This window comes from Camarhynchus parvulus, chromosome 10 (assembly GCF_901933205.1).
Source record: "Camarhynchus parvulus chromosome 10, STF_HiC, whole genome shotgun sequence".
NCBI classification, from domain to species: domain Eukaryota; kingdom Metazoa; phylum Chordata; class Aves; order Passeriformes; family Thraupidae; genus Camarhynchus; species Camarhynchus parvulus.
The window spans coordinates 4,788,291-4,806,323 of NC_044580.1; the positions used below are offsets into that span (position 1 = coordinate 4,788,291).

Here is an 18,033-nt window from a genome sequence, read left to right on the forward strand (position 1 = left end):
GCTGTCCCGCGCGGCGGCTGCGGCTGCTGCAGCGGCAGCGCTCGATAACCCCGGCACAGCCACCCGGGCAACGCCTGCTGCGTCTGCACTGTGCTGTTGGGAGGGCGCGAGTGTAAGTGACTTCTGGCGAAAAAAAATCTTTTAATTTCGCATCGCATTTGAAAGACTCGGTAGGGTTTTTTTGTAAGTTTCTAAATCAGTACGATTTTTAAAAGTTTCTAATTTAGAATATTTTGGAACTTTTAATCTAAAATAGATTAACGCAAGCTAAAAAGACATAGGATATTTCCACATCTTTAGGTATATTACAGATATACAACATATATAATAAATACTCTGTACAAAACATCACTTTTTTCTGTATCAGATAAATAAAATCTGTTACAAAAGACAACTTCCAACACACACATTGTGAAATTTAATCAGTGATTTTTCCTAAATGTATAGTGGACACATTGCCAAAAAAATAGAAGCAGCTGGCAATAACACATTTATTACATCTAAGACAGTGTTTAGTATTTCATAGAAAAGACCTGGAAAGAAGGGCTAAATGACTTTACCGTGTTTATCAGCTTGTACATGAAAAGTGCTAGATACTGCATTCCTCAGGAAAATAGTCCTTATTTAACTCGAATGATTTTAGCAACTTTATACCTTTCTAAAATGAGCACTACCCAAACAGCAATTTCATTAATCATGTTGTTGATCTTCAAAATTCTTTTATACCAGTTATTTTACAGAAAAACTGCATCTCTCTGTGTAATCAGTGAATCTTTTCAATGACCAAAACAAAATACTGGAGCATTTCAATCCCTTTCTTAATTTTTAGGCTCATGTTTTTCTGTATTATCTTTCCCTGCAGCCATATTTGGGTTGTGCATGTCTGTGCAAGACATAATGCAGGCTGTACAAGCACACACAAAAGGCTGCTTACACAGGAGTTTCTTCCAGCACACTTCTAGTGACAGGCTGTATTGATTTGAATGCTCTGCAGTAAATATGGTCATTTTATATATTAAGAATCCATTCGTATATGGCATATCTTCTACAGTCAAAGTATTCGTGTAAAGGATGCAGCATGCTCTTATTTTGAAACGCTTTATATATATGCAGTTGTCAACTCCAGATTTTATAGTAAATGAAAATTATATTTTAGCCCAAAACAGGGCACAAATGCCCACTTTTTTTTTGTGACACTCTAGTTCTGCTATTTTCTGAGGCCTTCAAGAATTACCGGGCAATATTTGTACTGAAATTGCAACTCTGTAGTTTTGATGGAAGCTGGTTCACTACCACACTGCACCTGGTATTCTTAACATGAGATTATCAGGTAAAATCTGTATTTCTGAGCAGTGCAGCTGATGCATTTTAGAGCCATAATGTGTCGTTACCAATGTTGAACCTAGCTGCCACTAGAGTGTGCAGGACATAGGAAACTGGTTTTATTACATAACCGTGGATTTGTGTGCAGCTGGGTCCTAACTAGGCAAAACAGATGCTGTGGGATATAAAAGGATTAAACTGTCTGGGTTACATGCCTAACATTTTGCTAAATATTTTATGTAGCATCATCTGGCACACGTTAATTATGTTGTATTATTACTGTTTTAGAAAACACTAGTTATAAATAAGTAGATGTTTTTTCCTGCTGCTTTGAACTTGGAGCAGAATGTCAATAGTATCAGCAGCATGTTAAGTTTACTATTTACCATAAAGTGAAAGCCTGAACAATTACATGAGTAATGCTGTCTTTCAAAGGACCCTTGTCAGCAGGAGGTGACATCTGAAGGTCCCTGCTAAAGTACTGAGAATCTGCAATAAATTGGCTGATGGCAGCTTTTACTGTGCCCTGAAGAGTAGTTTAACTGGAAAGCGAAATGCCAAATTAAACCCGGATAAAAATAGCCAGCTGCTCAATTCTATTTGTAAAATGAGAAATGTTCTAAAAACTTTGTGAAGCTGAATTTTCTCCAGATTAAAGCTAGTGAATGGTACTCTTAGATCCAGAGTGGGTTTTCATATTGTAGTAGAAATAACTGCAATTAAAACTTGAAAATTAGGATCATTTTTACTGCAGAAGAACATAGCAGAAAACACTCTTTAAAGAAAATGAAAGACATTTAAATAAGTCCTAGGATCTCCACCAGTCTAAAACGAAACGATTTCTCTCATGTATGAAGTATTTGAGTGCACCAGCTTCTTGGACTTACATGTCTTGTATACTGAGCTGTGTTATCCATGTATCACAGTCCTGAGGCCTCTGAAACCACTGAACACCTTTCAATAATTATATTCATTTTCACAACACATTTTATTAAACTTTCACACATTTTATTTAAATTTTCCTAATTTTAAGGTTATGAAGAGAAATAATAAATAATTACCTTAGGAATACATACGAAACCAGAAGGAGCTGTCAAATTTAACATCAGGAGTTTTTTGTTGTCTCTTAATTCAGGTGCTTTTGTAACTGACAAGTAAAATATTTGGATGAAGAGGGAAGCATACCTAAAGGAGGTCATATCAGAAGCAGTCTTGGAATTTAATTTGACTTTATTTGAACAGAATACAGTCACCTAGAAAACAAGCTAACTATTTTTAAACACTGACAGATGCAAGAGACAGCACAGGTAATTATTGGAGAAGCAGTAGTTTCATTATCTCTTAAACTACTTAGAATAACAAACCACATTACAATTTCTTAGGACAATCTATTTGTGAATATTTGCATATTTGCCCTAACAAGTTCTATCAATCATGCACTCAAGTGAGATATAAGCTAACCAGTTTTTTAAGTTTACAAACATCCTATTATGCAAACAATATTAAGTAAATACTTTTACCTAACTGGAAAAATCTGTCACCTTCCACAGCACCACATGAAGATCTTGTTTTAAAAGAACATTAAATCCACAGCAATAGCTAAATATTTTAAATACTTATGTATTACACTGTAAACTCTATGTAAACACTACGTACACCAAAAAAAACCATACAAAGAACAGGAAGATCATTTTGATTAGCAAAGATACCTCAAATGTATCGCCAGAATCATTTTTCTGTTCTTACGACTTATCCCCAAACCACTCCCAGAAAAGGCACAGTTGGTGGTGATTTTTTTTTAATTTTTTTTTTTAACACACAAAGCCAGAATCAATACAACAGGCCAATGCAGTCAAACACTGCTCTTATTTCTAGGAAGAACAGGAAAGAAACTTGCATTAGTGTCCAGATGGCTCAGGAAGATTCTAATAAAGAAAGATCTCCAGCATCTGCTTACTGCCCTAGGCTCAAATGCAGAAACTAATCCCAAATTAAATTTTGGTTAGGAGAACTTGGCTGTACATCTTGGACATGACTGCCAGCTAGAGTTACTTGCCTATTCCAAGGCAGTACTGAGGCTCAGCTCACAATCAGCTATTAATGGCACTCAGGAGAGATGATGGTTTTTTAAATTAAATTGGTAATTACTGTTCAAAGATTATACTCAAGAAGTATTAGACAATACTTCTTCCACTTTGTGCAAACAAAACCTTTAAATAAATAGATCTTTTAAAACTTATTACAATGCTTCAATACATTTATTAAAGTCATTCCAACTTTTTATTATTACAGTATCTAAAAAGTTCTCCTTTACCAGCAAATGATGCCATGTTTGGCAAGAAAATGATATTGGTAATTCTTTAAACCAAAATATGCATATATGATTTATCCCCATTTTTTTAGAAAAAATGCTTCTAAGAAAAATATTTTACTAAGTCTATATTCTAAGATATCTGATAATACTTACACTATTACACTAAACAAACTGCCTTTTATGAACTATATACATTGATGAACACAATCTCAGATGCACTAACACTTTCCCAGAAGACAGAAAGCATTGCTGGAATCTATCCCATATTGTTGCAAGTAATCTTTGAGAAGTGAGAAAAAACTCCATTTTGGCATTGCTGCTTTTAGAGCATTTTCCAAGTACTTGTGTAACCATCATCAGCGATCCAGAAATCTGCAAAAGATGCTGATATATTGCATTCATGGTATCAAAAAATAGAAAGATTGAGCACTGAATTTTTCCATAAAATGGAGCTTGAGGTATTTATACAATCCTTTATAATGGAGATTAAATATTACCCATTGCATGTTGTCTGCAACTATTCAGGACTTGTTACATGAAATACCATTCCTATGTTGTTATTTGGAAGACCTACTGTAGCACAAGGTGTAAATAAGTCAGTAGAACTTTCATTAGCTATAAAATGTGTGTATTAACAAAGTGCTATCCAAGTTCAGTGCTAAAGACTAAAGCAATTGGGCTGACCAAGGCTTAGAGAATGACCAAGCAGGTCCTGCAGAGAACCCACAGCCTCCCCCCTCTCTGAACAGAGGCTGCCAGAGTGAGTGCAGGACAACTACACAAGCTGCAGCACAGACATCTTGAGTCAGATTCCTTCCCTCTGTTCTCCACAGTGACTCTTACAGCAGTGAACTCAAAAATGGGTTTAGTCGGGAGGAAGGGTCATTTCTGGCCATGTTGACAAAGTACATTTTAGTAAAAAATGTCTGAGATGGATTAAACCAACAAAACACTGGATGGATTCGCTCTGTTTCTTTAAATGGTCCTATTAAATCCTGTATACATCCTTTGGGGTAGGAAAACCAAACCAACCTTACAAGATCAATACAATCCAGGGTGGGCACAAATGGGCTGGATCACTGCTGTTATGGTTTGAAATTCAGCAAGGCCTCACTTTTAAGCACTCAGGCTTTTCACTTTCCTTTCGATATCTGAATGGGTACACAGCAATTTTCAGTAACTTTTTATTTCTTTTGTTCACTCCAAATCACTTTTTTTTCAGAAGTAGAAGAGATTTTTGCTAATCTGACAATCATACGTTTTTGCATTCAGTAGTGGGGCAAGCTGGACAAAAATGACTATGATTCCTAATTAATGCACAATTAATTGGTGGTTAACTGGTTCGTTTTTTTGACTGGTGTGTCAGAGAAAGGAATCAAATTCACTGGGGAAGTATCAGCAACCCTCAACTAAACATAAAACATCTTAATTTCCTTTCAGGATAAAATGTGAAGTAGTCAACATGGCCTAAAAATCATGCACTATTTTACTTACCTATTTGTACTTTGACAAGATAAAGCATTTTCACATGGCCTTTGTAAAATGTCTTTCTAGTTTGTGTGAATATAACTTGTGTTGTATGATTAATTCCTTAGAAAACACATGCACTTGTGAAGGCTATGATAAACTGAACACATTTGCTACAGGGCATTTTTAAAACACTACTGCTTGCAAGACCATCAGTTTGACAGAGCCTGCTATAGAACAAAATAGGCCAAAACTAAAACTTGGCATGCCAGCACACTTTAATTCTGTATTTGTGAAATGACTTTTCAAACTTAGGAGCTCTTTTCACTACCTTTAAAGGAAAACCCACACATACACACAAAATTCTAACAATTCTAACACCATATTTGTTCTTTACCAACTAGCATATACCTTGTTTTAATGGTTTAAAGCAATTAAATTCCTCAAGATTGTGCATATCCAGGCATTACTGAGGAAATAAAGACACTCATCACTATTCTTCTTAAATTTTATTCCATAATAAAAAATAGAAGATGAAAGAAAGAGTGTTCAAGAATTAAAGCAATTATTGGTCAATGTAAGGAGCAGTAAACTAATTATCTAAATGATGACTAAGGACCTGATTCATCAAAAGTACTTCTGGGTCCTCCATGGCATAGCTCTAAGGCTTCTACAGCACAAAAATCCAGATCATCTTTTGCTGAAGCAGGTCCTTTATTATCTAGAGAACACTTGATTTCATATTCTATTTATCCTTCTCTTTTTGTTCTTTCTCCTTCTTTTCACGTTCAGCTTTTGCTTCCTCCTCCTCATGTTGTTTTATCAATTGTTCCACCTCCTTTTGCTTCAGAACCCTTATTACTGTCTTTCCGTTCTCTCTTGTCAGTGTTGCAATTTCAACTGAAACACATGGAACAGACAGCAGCGTTTAGGCAGAGCAATCATCAGCAGGGCAAGGTTTGAGATCACAAGTGACAGTGAGGCAGAAGGCTCCAAAGCTCCGTGTGCCAGGCAGCCTGGCTGGAGGCAGCCACGCCAGCTCCCTGCTGCAGCACAGCACAGCACAGCAGCAGGGCAGCTCCTCTCAGGGCTCTGCTCCCAGACACACAGGCATTCCAATCCCCAAGCTGCAGCCTCACCTCTGGAGCTGGCCAACAGGGCCCATCAGCCTGGACTAAGCTAGCTGAATGCCTCTTGGGCTAAGGCTGAGAACTGCTGCATCTTCTGAAAACCCTTTTTTGTGACAACTGACACTCCAGTGAGCCACATCTGGAATATGCGCACTCACCGCTCCCTTTGTTTAAGCAGAAGGTGCCGTCCCGTGTCGAGAACGCTCACCTTTCTCAGCAGAGAGCTTGCTGACATCCATGGTCTTGTTTAGAACCTTAATGGCCAATGCCAGGGCAGTCTTTAAGGTCATTTCCCCTTCTTTGTAGTCTTGCTTCAGCATTGACACGGCTGCCTGTAAATTTCACAGAAATTAAAACTTTGGGCAATCAACCACACAGCCGGGGTGTGGGGTTTTGCCAGATAATACTAACACATGAGTTAGCAGCATTCCTACAATTACCTGTAAATCTCTCCTGCATTAATAATCAACAACTCAGCTTAATTAATACAGTACAATTTGCACTTTTTAACTTGTCTTTTTGAGAAGAAAGACCAGAACTTACAGCACTATTATTCCCAATGCATGTGGCTTTCCACCCTCCATAATTTCCACTAGGATCACTTTGGTACAGCTGAAATCCATAATGCTTATCCCAGCCAATATAGAGCAATGAAACACCAAAAGGACGTTTTCCTGTTGAAAAGAAGGCTATTAGCAACCTAAATTTAGTAACAAGATTGGTCACGAGTTAAAATTATTTTCTTTGATTTCATTTTTCAATCTATTCCTGTGAACTCGGATTTAACACAGTTCTGCACTTCTGTTGCTTGAGATAAGCACGCCAGCATTTCCTTCTAAGTCATGGGGTGGAAGGCAGCAGAGGTTTATTCCATTTAGCCTTAAAAGCAGTTCATTTGTGTCTCCATGAAATTGTAATTTACTATCTCAGAACTTTAAATCAAAATGTAGTATTTCAAGTATGTAGCTTAGCTGTTAAAGCATTTAACTTAGCAATGTCAAAAGCCAGGTAGTTTAAAAGGTAATTCTCTCTCACTACATATATGTAAAACAATAAAACAACACAATCATCAGTTCACATACTAAGGAACGCTACTTACAATATCATTTTCAAACATGTTGCTTGAGCCACTGATACCCCTACATACAGCCTTGGTTTTGCTTCATTGTGCCATTATGCTGGATGGGCTCAAAATGTTGAAAGGTTGCCTAAACAATTCTTGGCTGGTCTTTTGATGGCATTCATTAAATGCAAGAGCACTCAAGGCATTCTATGCAATGAGCCAGCATCTCAGCCATCAATTTCTCAAGCCATAAAAAGCAGAAGCCACAGAAGCAAAAAACAGTAACCATGACTACCCATTCCCCTATTAAATTAGGCTATTTTTTTCCTAAGTATAACTTTTTCAGAGAATTCAGTAGAACTGTCCACAGACTTAGATCCTTCACATTATGTAAGAGAATTGTTCTTGAGACATTTAGTAACACAATGATCCATCACACTTCATTACCTCCAAACTGTGTATAAGCCTGCTTGATATCACACAGTGCTGTTACTAGTTGTTCACAAGGAATGGGCTCTTGATACTGTAACAAATACCTAATATCAAAGAGAAAAAAAAACAGTTTTCAAAACTTGTTTTGCTGGCCATATCCTGTACAACATTTAAGAGGAAACAAGTTCCCAAGTTAAGAGCATCTGTGATCTAGCTGTTCTATTTCAACCTGTTTCTGATCTACTAAATGCATGTTCATTCTGATCTAATGCATAAAGAGAGCTGAATGTGGCAGCACAGGTGAGTAAAACAATGTTGGCTGTCAGCAGACCTACCTCTGTGCAATCAGTCTCAGCTCATTTGTTAGAACATTGGCATCTGAAGTTATTCCTGCAACGCTGCACGCCATATCCCTGCAAGAAAAGCATACAAATTAACTGAATTCCTGTCAATCTCCAACCAACTCACATCTTCATACAGAGGTTCAAGCAGAGCACCTGCTCTGCTGTTGGGCTTTTCTCATCAAAGCTACACAGCTGCCATACAAAATGGGTTCATCAGCTCCTGCCTTCAGGGTGCACCAAAAATATCAGTAACCATTTGCTAAGAGTAGAAGTGGAGAGCCAAAGTCAGTAAGTCAGTATGTTAGTTATACAGACAGTTCTGAGAAGAGTGTCGTGCCAAGGATGATGAAGTTTTGAGGGGTTTTACAAGAGCCATTAGGCACATACATACAGGTGCCTCTCAGGAGGCCACCAGACACAGCACACCTCAACACTGAAGGAGGCACACAGATGTGACAGGCCTTCAGTGGGAGCTGCTGGCTGACATGTGGCATCTGTGTAACTGAAACTTTGTGGTCTTGGTAGGACCCTAACAAAAATAAGCACTTCAATCCTTGATTGTTTTGTTGGATCTTAATTTATTATCTCTTTAGCTCAATCTGATGTGCTACAAACCTTCTGCTACACAGAAAAGATTTGTGAAATTAGGAATTTTCCAAAAGATGGAAGGGCTGTTCTAGGTGACTACTCCAGCGTGCTGTTACACTGCCTCCTTGAAAATCCAGTACTCCATACCATTCCAGGTGCTTTCAAGATCACCATGGAATAGGAGGCAAACAAGATGGAAAACTCTGTGTTCCTTTGCAGCTTTTGTCAAGGATGAAGCTCTACACCTCCCTTGCAACAAAAAAGCATAATCCATAAAACTCTTTGCTCTGACATCACAAATTTAACTTCCAGGAGCTAGAATGAAAATGATAACAGACAGACGTTTCATCTCTGCTACAACTGTGGCAAAGAAGCCCAAGGCACATTTTACACAGTTACCTCAGACTTTCCAAGCCACCAAAGAAAAACAGATGCGGAAAAGGAGCTGAAATAGCGTGGTAATTTTTGTGTGCACTCTTTATTCTGCCCTCTAATGGTATTTTGTAAAGCTGAGACTGCCCAGTTTTCTTAACTGCTACAGTACCATTACCTTGTATGGTGTAATACCAACAAACAGGCTATTCCACCTAGAAAATTCTCCTGGAGATTAAAATAAAACACCAGCAATACTTCTACTTTAGAAGGGGAACTACTAAAGTGAACAATGACAGAATAGTCATACTTGTCTAAAACACCAAACAAAAAGATTATTAACACTTCAAATAAAATAAGACCAGGTTATGTGCTAATCAGCACTTTGTTGTTAATAACATCACAGGACATTTAATCACCATTTCAACTTACTCATTAAGTTTGTATATTTTCTCTGAGAAAAACACTTCATCGAGAAGCTTGTGAATGTTGCGCCGCTCTGCTGCCAGCAGAACTCCATCGTTTGCTAGAATTCCCAGGCAAGTGCCCGCGTGGCCAATGGCCTCCATGGCATACTCAACCTGGTACAGGCGACCTGGGAAAGGATTGGAACTCCTGTCATCAAAAAATGACACTGCACAAGACCAACTGCACAAGGTGACCGAAAATTACAAGAATCTGACAAGTGCTCATTGTCCCATCTACTTCTTCAGTCTCTTACCAGTCAATTGTAAATTAATTGGCTGAAAAGGAGGAAGAAATAGAGAAGGAAAATAAGGTAATATTGGACATGGCCACTGGGGAAAAAAACCCCTTTCTATAAAAAAACCCCACCTTTCTAGAAAAAAAAATAAAGAACTCCGTGCTGCAGTAGAATAACCCAAGACAATTTTTCAGTAAACAAAGAAACTGGATTTCTTGGGTTCTTCCCATCTAAGAAGTAGGAAAACATGGTTTGTACATACTTGTTTCAGCATGTACAAGAATAACGAGGAAAGGCGTGACTGCACCCACAGGACAGAGGACATTCTCAGGGGACAGTGACAAAATCTAACCATGCTCAAATGAGAGAGAAATGGTTATTTCAAAAATATGGCACGTGATACTACTCACTAAGAGGACTCAGTCTCATTATTGCTTCAATCAGAATGAATTTGAAAGTGTCCACTTTGGACCCTTTCTGTCCATACAGAACTGGGTGTGGGCAATATGATATCTGTAATTCATATTCAAGAGAGAAACATGCTACTAACAACCACCCTTCGTGCAAGTGTTTTGATAGTTTCGAGAAGACAGAACAGTCAGAGTTGACTTGAAAGTGTCAGGTTAAAAAAATACCTTCCGGAGAAAATATGGTAGTTCTGGAGTCATATCTTCGAGACTGTAAAAAGAATAGCTCAGTAAGTATCACCAGTCTCTTGTCACCGACGCCATAGAACCCCTATATAACAGACCCAGCCATTCGGTGACCTCGGGCTGCTCACTGCTGCCCGCAGCCCGGCCCCTGCATTGTGACCGCCGCCCGCCGCCCCCGCCCGGGCCGTGACTCGGCAGCACCCGCGGCTCAGCAAAGCTCCGGGGAAGGCGGGTCACTCACCATGGTGCCGGGGACGCGCCAGGGGCAGAGGGCAGCGCGCCGGCAGGAGAGCACAGGGCACGGGAACCGGCACCGGGCCTGCGAGAGAGCACAGGGCACGTGAACCGGGAACCGGCACGGAGCGCCCCCGGCACGGCCCCAGGGGGCGCTGCCGCCCGCGCCCGCACTGCACAGTCATCCTCAGCGCGGCAGAACGCGAGGGCCGCGCCACCTCCCGCGCCGCGCAGAGACGCGTCCCGCGCCCCACTGCCCACCCACTGCCCGTCCTCACTCACGGCGGGCCGGAGGCAACCGCTGGGCGGGGCGGGGGGCGGCGAGGCCCAGCCGGCGGGCAGGAACCGGGCGCTGCGGCCGCGCCCGAACCTTCACCGCCGCGTCGGAAATGGCTGCCGCGCCTGCGCAGTGCCGCGTGCCGGCCTGGGGCGGGGCCTGCGCCCTTTCCCGCCGCCGGGGGCGGCGCTGGCGCGCGTCACCCGCAGTGTCACGTGAGCGTGCCCGGGCTCCGCCGAAATGGGCGGGAAACGGCCCCGCCCGGCGTGCGAGGGGCGGTACCGGTCACAGCGCACCCCGGCGTGCGAGGGGCGGTACCGGTCACAGCGCACCCCGGCGTGAGGGCCGGTAACGGTCACAGCGCACCCCGGCGTGCGAGGGGCGGTACCAGTCACAGCGCACCCCGGCGTGAGGGCCGGTACCGGTCACAGCGCACCCCTGCCGCGAGGGCCGGTAACGGTCACAGCGCACTCCTGCCGTGAGGGCCGGTACCGGTCACAGCGCACTCCTGCCGCGAGGGCCGGTAACGGTCACAGCGCACCCCTGCCGCGAGGGCCGGTAACGGTCACAGCGCACCCCTGCCGCGAGGGCCGGTAATGGTCACAGCGCACTCCTGCCGTGAGGGCCGGTAACGGTCACAGCGCACTCCTGCCGTGAGGGCGGGAAAGAGCCCCGCTCCTGCCATGCGGGTGCCAAATGGTCACATACCCTTCCCCCGCTGTGAGGGCGGTAATGGCCACAGCCCTGTGCCCGCCGTGGGGGCGGCAATGGTTTTCTCTCCCGGGGAAATGAGCCGGGTCCCGCCCTGCCCGCGGACGCGCCCCACGCAGCTCAGACAGCGCCGCCTTTACTGCTTTATTCAGTGCGGGGTCACCCCCAGTACCTCAGCAGCCGCGGACCTACGGGGCAGGTGTGTGGTGCGTGTACGCCTGGGCAGTCTCAAACCACTTCTTCTCCACAGCTTCCTGGCCCACCTCGAACATTGTCATTAAGTGTTTCCAGCCAGTTTTTGCCGTGATCGTGAGGTACTCCTTGTTCTCTGGGTACAGAAGAGCCGTGTGGGCAGCGATGACGAGGGACTGTGCAAACCTGCCACTCACCAGGAGAAAGAGGGCACCTCTCTCCTCAGCAGTGAGCGGCAGGATGCTCTCAAACCCTGCAAGAACATGTCCCCCAACACTCAGAGGGTCTGGGCTCTCAATCATCATGTACATGATGGCTATCGCAACCTCAAACACGTAATATCCATAACTCATGTCGCTGAAGTCCAGGATGCCAGAAACTCTGTACTGGGGATTCTCCAAGGAAGTAGAACAGGAGTCTACTAGAATGTTGTGGTCATTAAGGTCTCCATGATTGATACCTAAACACAGAAGAAATAGAAACAGTATTTAATAATTATTAAACAGCTGAAGCAGCTTTGGGAAGATGCATGTCAAACCAACACTCAGCTACAAAACCACACTAGTCCCCTGCTGCCTGTCACACCTTTACTGCTTCCCATGAAGCTCTGCTGCACTGCCAGATAACCAACAGCAGCAACTATAGAACTGTCACATCCCCATCAATATCAAAGTCATTTGAATTCCAAAATTTGGATTAAGTACTTATTTCAGCCTTTATGAAAGGTAGCACTGTACTCCATGTATATTTAATAAGCTGATATAACAATATGAAAATCATAAACTTAACTGGGAGGAAACTCATCAGAAAAAGAAAGAACTGACCCTGACTGGACAGAACATTCCTCTTGGCTTACTCTGTGCTGTGTCCATGTCTAGGCTAGGGAAAGGAGATTTACTTTTTTTGCTTGCTTTTGTTTTCCTTCTCTACAGAGCCAACCTCCTGTATGAAATTTCTGTGTCTCAGTTCAACATAATTACAATGAGAATAAAATACTCACAGGCTCGGAAACTGCTTAGCTTGGGTATTACTTTGCCTTCGAACTGCTCAATAACTTGCTCCACCACTGCACGGTATTTGTTCTGGCCCAAGGCATAAATGTACTGATCTAGAAGAGGAACATTTGCCAGATTCCAAATGAACTGACCTCGACGCAGACTTTTTACTGATGGATGCTGGAATTTCTTTGGAAAAAGCACACAATAATATAGGCATAAGAAAAATTGCAGACTTTATGATTAAAGGGCTTGATTCAAAACGCCTATTAATTTTAACAGGTTTCTAATAAGACTCACTGAAAAGCACGATGAGTTGGACTGTTGTTTTATATCAAGTAAAAGAATAACCTGAAGAATGATTAAAGCAAGCATCTTAATATCTACATACAGCCTGAATGGTTTTTCCCCATGTTTTCGGTACAAAGATTACCTTGAGTCATTTGAATAATGTAAAAATGCTGGTAACTGTCCATAGGGTGACAGAGTAGCAACTTTGAGCCTCTGCCAAGGCCGGAGTCCTGCTCTGGCAGAGCTCAGCCTGCACAGCTGGTGCTGCAGAAAGCTGTGAGAGCAGCAGAGACACAAACCTGCCAGCATGCTGGGAGAGCAGGCACACTCTGTGCTTTTAAAGGTGGGACCTTTGGGGGACAAGCCTTAGGAACAGCTGGTGTGTGGAAAATCCTGAGCACAGTAGCTTATGGAGACACTGACCATGGCTTTGTGCTTATGAAAATTTGCTTTTGTACATGCAGGCCTCCCTACTTTAAACATACAAGGTCCTTAACCCCTCTCTCCCTAGCAAATGGAGGGATGGTTTGGAAAGTGACATTCAAAGAGGAAAAGCATCTCTCCCACTACACAGCTCATGCTTATCTTGGACTCCTCAAATACTTATTAAGGTGACCTCTGGGCCAGACTGCATCAGTGCATAGGGCAAATTAAAAAAAAACAAAACCAACTTCCCACAAGAGTAGCTGGCTTCCTTTTAAGAAAAAAAACTACAGTAACTATGTTTGAAATTAAGGCTCTTAAAGATCACTAAATGACATTCAAAAGTTGACGGTGTATGAACAAGTGAAAAACAAGATCAAGCCTAAAACACCTTGGTGGATGATAATCTGTGTGTTAAGGGAATAAAGAGCCTTTTCTATCAGAATTTCTTCTCATTAACTACTTCCTCCTTAGCAGGATCAGTCACAGCATATTTTGAGACTAGCTTATTTTAACCACATTTTAAGATGTGACCAGTGTGTCAGAAGGCAACAGTAAGTTATCTTTCACAATTAAAAATGCTCATGTAATTTAAGAATGTGCTTAGTAAAACTGGCAATTCACAGTTCATAACTGTCTGAAGCTGGTAGCCAGAACATGAGAAGGAAAGGTTAATGAAAGGTTAATGAATAATGTGAGGTCTTTCATGCATCAAACTCAGTACTGGCTGATTGATCAGCTTTATTATCCGGTGTAACTACAGGGTAAAGAACTTAGTTTGCATTAAGACTGAGTGGAAGTGGTGCAAATGAGAGTGTCAGAGATCTCTGCTGGCACAGCTGGCACTGTAGGGAGGGTATCAGTGTGAAATGGTCACAGTGCTAATGAAGAGAAGAAAGTCAGCAAGTCAAAAGGAATTCAAAATAATAGATCAGCCAGCTGAGCACTACACAAAAATCCTTTAGAACAAGCTTGGTGTTCTGTTCTTCTAATTTGAACATCCTAGAGTTCACTCTCCTTTATTTGCCAGGTTTGAAACATTACCAGGTGAGCTTTGCATACATAAAAAGAACTCCTTATCTCCCTATTCATGGTACAAAAATGCATTGCAGGAGGATCACCAGTACCAGTCACTTGTCATGTACTTGGGGAAAGGCTTTAGCCAGCTTGGAGGCTGAGCCATGAGTCACTGACACCTGCAGTCACCAAGTTGCATTTTGCAGGTCTGAAAGCAGGCAGCAAGCATGTGAGCAAATGCTGAAGAGACAGGGAGTGAGAGAGAAGTGCGAGGCTAAAGCACGAGAACTCACCTCTGAGAGCACTTTATCCACGCTGGCAGCGAGCCTCCCAATCTCATACAGAATCTGAGCATTGGTAGTGATTTTTGCTACTGGTGTGCCTGGCAGGTAAGTCAGCAGCCTGACCATGTACTTCTTGCTCCCAAGTCCAGTACCTGACAAGGAGAGATGCAGTCAGTCACGCTGATGTGTGCTGAGTAACAGGTAATGCAAGAGGCAAAAAAGGTGTATCCCACTGTAGAAGTTGTCAGATGTAGCTCATAAAAATGCAAAGATTTGATTTACCAGAATGTTGTGTAATAATGTACAAACCTTAACACACTTTAAAAATCTATGCTGAGAAAAACTCAGCACTAGGCAGGGTTGCTCCAGTGCGCACACACATCCACATAAAGTTTTGCAGCAGAACAGGTCTCAGGAATCCCAAATGTTGTTCAGAAGTTACAGTGACAGTAAAAGCTAAATGCCAACACAATTTTTCTTCCAAGCACTGTTAAAGCAATTTATTCTGGCTTCAGAGATGGGCTAGAACTGTATTTTACACCACTCTGAAGGCAAATAACTTCAAGCAGCACATAGTCAATGAGGCATTTTTAACTTTTCCTGTGCGTGGGCACACGTCAGATAAATGTTTTCTCCAATTCCTTAAGCTGAAGTGTTTTCCTGAGTGTTTTCCTAGTTAATTATTACTCTCTCTGAGTTACTTTGCTTCTAGTATTTTAACTTTGGACTATTATGGCTGGAATACAGGTCACCTGATGCATATCCCTAGTATTCAAACACAAGCCTAGAGTTCCCTTTAGCATACACATGGTACGCCATACGGCAAGCTACAGCCAGCTAAGGGTGAGAGTGGGGCAGGAAAGGTGCCCACAGTGGCTCACCTCCCGATTCCAGAGACATTATGTTACCATCTTTTGTCAGATAAGGAGTAGCTGAAGGGAAGCCTTCAGCACTGAGAAACATCATGGCCTGGGTCTGCACTTCAATGAGGTCAGGCTCCTGGCTGTCTGCTGAATTGGTGATTTTGAGGACATACTCATCAGCACCTTCAGCTGAGACACGCACATGGAAGTTCTGATCATCATAGCTGGGGAGTGACCTGATCCAAGATATCTTCAACCCAAACACCTTGTCCACCAATTCAGCTGCCTCTCTCTCATCAAAAGCAGGTTTGGTCAAGGTCTGGGGTTGACAGTCATTTCCAGAAGACATTGTGTCTCTAGGAAAAAAAGAAAAGCTGGATGATCTGATCTGTATTCTGACACCAGAAGCAGTAATTACTGCAACAAAATACATTCAGCTACTGGAGAAGACTTTCCTTCATTTATTAAACAAGCAAAGAAAACCAACCCCCTGTGCCAGCTCAGGTTTCTTACATCATAGCTTATCAAGTACTTAGGCTGCAACCCCTCCAAAGAAAGACTGCTAGAGAGATGCACTCAATCTGTTCAGAATAGCAGACATGAAGAGCTTATTAACCAAGCTTTTATTCTCATGTCTAGCAGCAGCCTAACCTGGTATTGTTGAGAGGTAGGAATAACTCCCTCAGCAGCAGAGTTACTGAATCCCTGATCCGGGGGTCTTCAGTTCGTGCCTGCAAAAGGCAAGAATTATTTTAGTAAATCATAACGTTAAAGCAGATTAATTCTTTCTGCTTGGTCACGGCCTTGCAAATTCCTGCGCTAAGAAAGGCAGCACAAACCTGCAGACGCTCGCTCGCCTCTCGCCTGCCCCGCTGCAGGAATCTCGAGTCTCCCCAGACAAGCGCAACCCTTGGACTCGTTGGGAGCCGCGCCAACCTTTGCCCAGCCGGGGGAGGCCGAGGAGCTGCAGAAGCGGCCGTCAGCAGCCGGGGGCCCGGCCCCGCCTGCCCCGCTGGCTCCGGAGCGCCCCGTGCTCCGCGGGGCTGCGCCCGCTCCGAGCGCGCCCAGGGGGCCGGGGCTCCCGCGCTGCACCCGGGCCCGGCCGCGCCTCCCGGCCGCGGGCAGCGGCGCCGGAGCCTCCCCGCGGCGCAGCAGCGCTGCCCCAGGCCGTGGGCTTTGTTTTCCCGCGGCACGAGAGGGGAGGAAAGCTACGACTTCCTGTCACAAAGGCAAAACGCTTAAAAACCCTGCGCCCGCAGTGGGCAGGAGGGAAGACGTCCGTTTTATTCTTTTCTTTAAACCCTTTTATCATCACACCACATCAAAATCTCTGCCAAATGCTTAGACTGAAGACCACATATAAATATATATAACAAATCTGAGGCATCTTGCTCAGGATGTCCTTTGGACTGTCCCAGAGAAACTTTTTACTGGGACAATAGGTCTAGTCCTAGAAAATTTGACCCTTAATGAAAATATTGACAAACCTTAAGATTAATATAGAAATATCTTCTGAAACTCCTAATGAAAAAAAGGCAATCTGCTGTAGTTGATGTCCTGCTATGACAGAATTAGGAACCTGAAGAAAAGGGAATTTAGGAAAGACATGCTGAAGAACATCCAACAAACCCCCTCCCCCCAAAACCCAAACAACACCTAAAGCATCTTAAGTAAATCAGTTAAAAATCCTCTATCACAAAATTTCAGTATTGTTTGCAATATTAGGGACCCAAAATTGAAAACATTATCTTATCAAATGCTTGTTTTAATCAAATAGGGAATTTAGAAAATGGAAACTATTTCCCCAAGATTTTCTCTCCAATTTCAGAACAGATGTTAATAAAAGTAATTGACTGACCCTTCTCACTAGAACTCACAAAATTAATGCTTTTTTCCACAAAGAATAGAGCTCTGTGAAATATTTAGGGTTCCCTCTCCTGATTTCTGAGGCCCTGAAGCTTTAGCTCATTTGAGTAAAATCCGTACAGTGGGAAAGCATTCTTGCTGTGTTTCACATAGTTGGTTACAGAAATGTGCTCCTGAGCTCTGCAAACAAGATTACAATGCAGTTTGCAGAGCTGTACTACTTACTCTTGCTTCAGTTGGCAGAATTAACTGCAAAAGCAAAGACCCATAAACTTCTGTGCTTCTCCTGCCTGCCTGCTACTCTGGGGGAAGCTCGCTGTGGTTGTGAGGCAAGGCAGAGTTTGAAGGTTGTACTTTGGCCTTATTATCTGAAGAAAGATAGACTTGAATAATTTAGCGTCCGTGAGTTGAACTCCAGTCTAATGCCTGTGCTGAAAGTGAGGGTTGAAGTAGGTTAGTGGTGGACATCCCCAAATCACTTCTGAGGATCT

The 18,033-nt window shown here is 42.8% G+C and overlaps 2 protein-coding genes across 5 annotated transcripts; both read right to left on the minus strand.

Moving 5' to 3' along the window:
- Positions 1-2,535: 2,535 nt before the first annotated feature.
- PSMA4 (proteasome 20S subunit alpha 4) lies at positions 2,536-11,031 on the minus strand. Of its 2 annotated transcripts, XM_030955411.1 has the most exons (9): positions 10,906-11,031; positions 10,631-10,708; positions 10,372-10,414; positions 9,466-9,628; positions 8,065-8,142; positions 7,745-7,833; positions 6,778-6,908; positions 6,443-6,566; positions 2,536-6,004 (listed from the first exon to the last, which is right to left on the minus strand). In XM_030955411.1, exons 2-9 carry the CDS (start codon positions 10,631-10,633, stop codon positions 5,850-5,852), a joined length of 786 nt encoding a protein of 261 aa, XP_030811271.1. In that variant the 5' UTR covers positions 10,634-10,708; positions 10,906-11,031; the 3' UTR covers positions 2,536-5,849. The 2 variants fall into 2 exon arrangements, with proteins under 2 accessions (XP_030811271.1, XP_030811272.1); XM_030955412.1 differs by lacking the exon at positions 10,906-11,031 and having other exon boundaries at positions 10,631-10,813.
- Positions 11,032-11,549: 518 nt separating this feature from the next.
- On the minus strand, positions 11,550-16,738 carry HYKK (hydroxylysine kinase). Of its 3 annotated transcripts, XM_030955373.1 has the most exons (6): positions 16,516-16,738; positions 16,328-16,407; positions 15,695-16,032; positions 14,823-14,965; positions 12,804-12,987; positions 11,552-12,263 (listed from the first exon to the last, which is right to left on the minus strand). In XM_030955373.1, exons 3-6 carry the CDS (start codon positions 16,023-16,025, stop codon positions 11,800-11,802), a joined length of 1,122 nt encoding a protein of 373 aa, XP_030811233.1. In that variant the 5' UTR covers positions 16,026-16,032; positions 16,328-16,407; positions 16,516-16,738; the 3' UTR covers positions 11,552-11,799. The 3 variants fall into 3 exon arrangements, with proteins under 3 accessions (XP_030811234.1, XP_030811232.1, XP_030811233.1); XM_030955374.1 differs by lacking the exons at positions 16,328-16,407; positions 16,516-16,738 and having other exon boundaries at positions 11,550-12,263; positions 15,860-16,310; XM_030955372.1 differs by lacking the exons at positions 16,328-16,407; positions 16,516-16,738 and having other exon boundaries at positions 11,551-12,263; positions 15,695-16,310.
- Positions 16,739-18,033: the final 1,295 nt, after the last annotated feature.

Bases quoted from the DNA above. Each gene is read 5' to 3' on its own strand.
- PSMA4 (XM_030955411.1), bottom strand. The intron at 7,834-8,064 runs GTAGGTCTGCTG...CTTTGATATTAG, and splicing joins CTGAGACTGATTGCACAGAG to GTATTTGTTACAGTATCAAG. The intron at 6,909-7,744 runs GTAATGAAGTGT...TCTTTTCAACAG, and splicing joins GGCTTATACACAGTTTGGAG to GAAAACGTCCTTTTGGTGTT.
- HYKK (XM_030955372.1), bottom strand. From the start codon at position 16,109: ATGTATTTTGTTGCAGTAATTACTGCTTCTGGTGTCAGAATACAGATC. The intron at 14,966-15,694 runs GTGAGCCACTGT...TCTCCTTGTCAG, and splicing joins AATGTCTCTGGAATCGGGAG to GTACTGGACTTGGGAGCAAG. The intron at 12,988-14,822 runs GTGAGTTCTCGT...CTTTTTCCAAAG, and splicing joins TGGATAAAGTGCTCTCAGAG to AAATTCCAGCATCCATCAGT.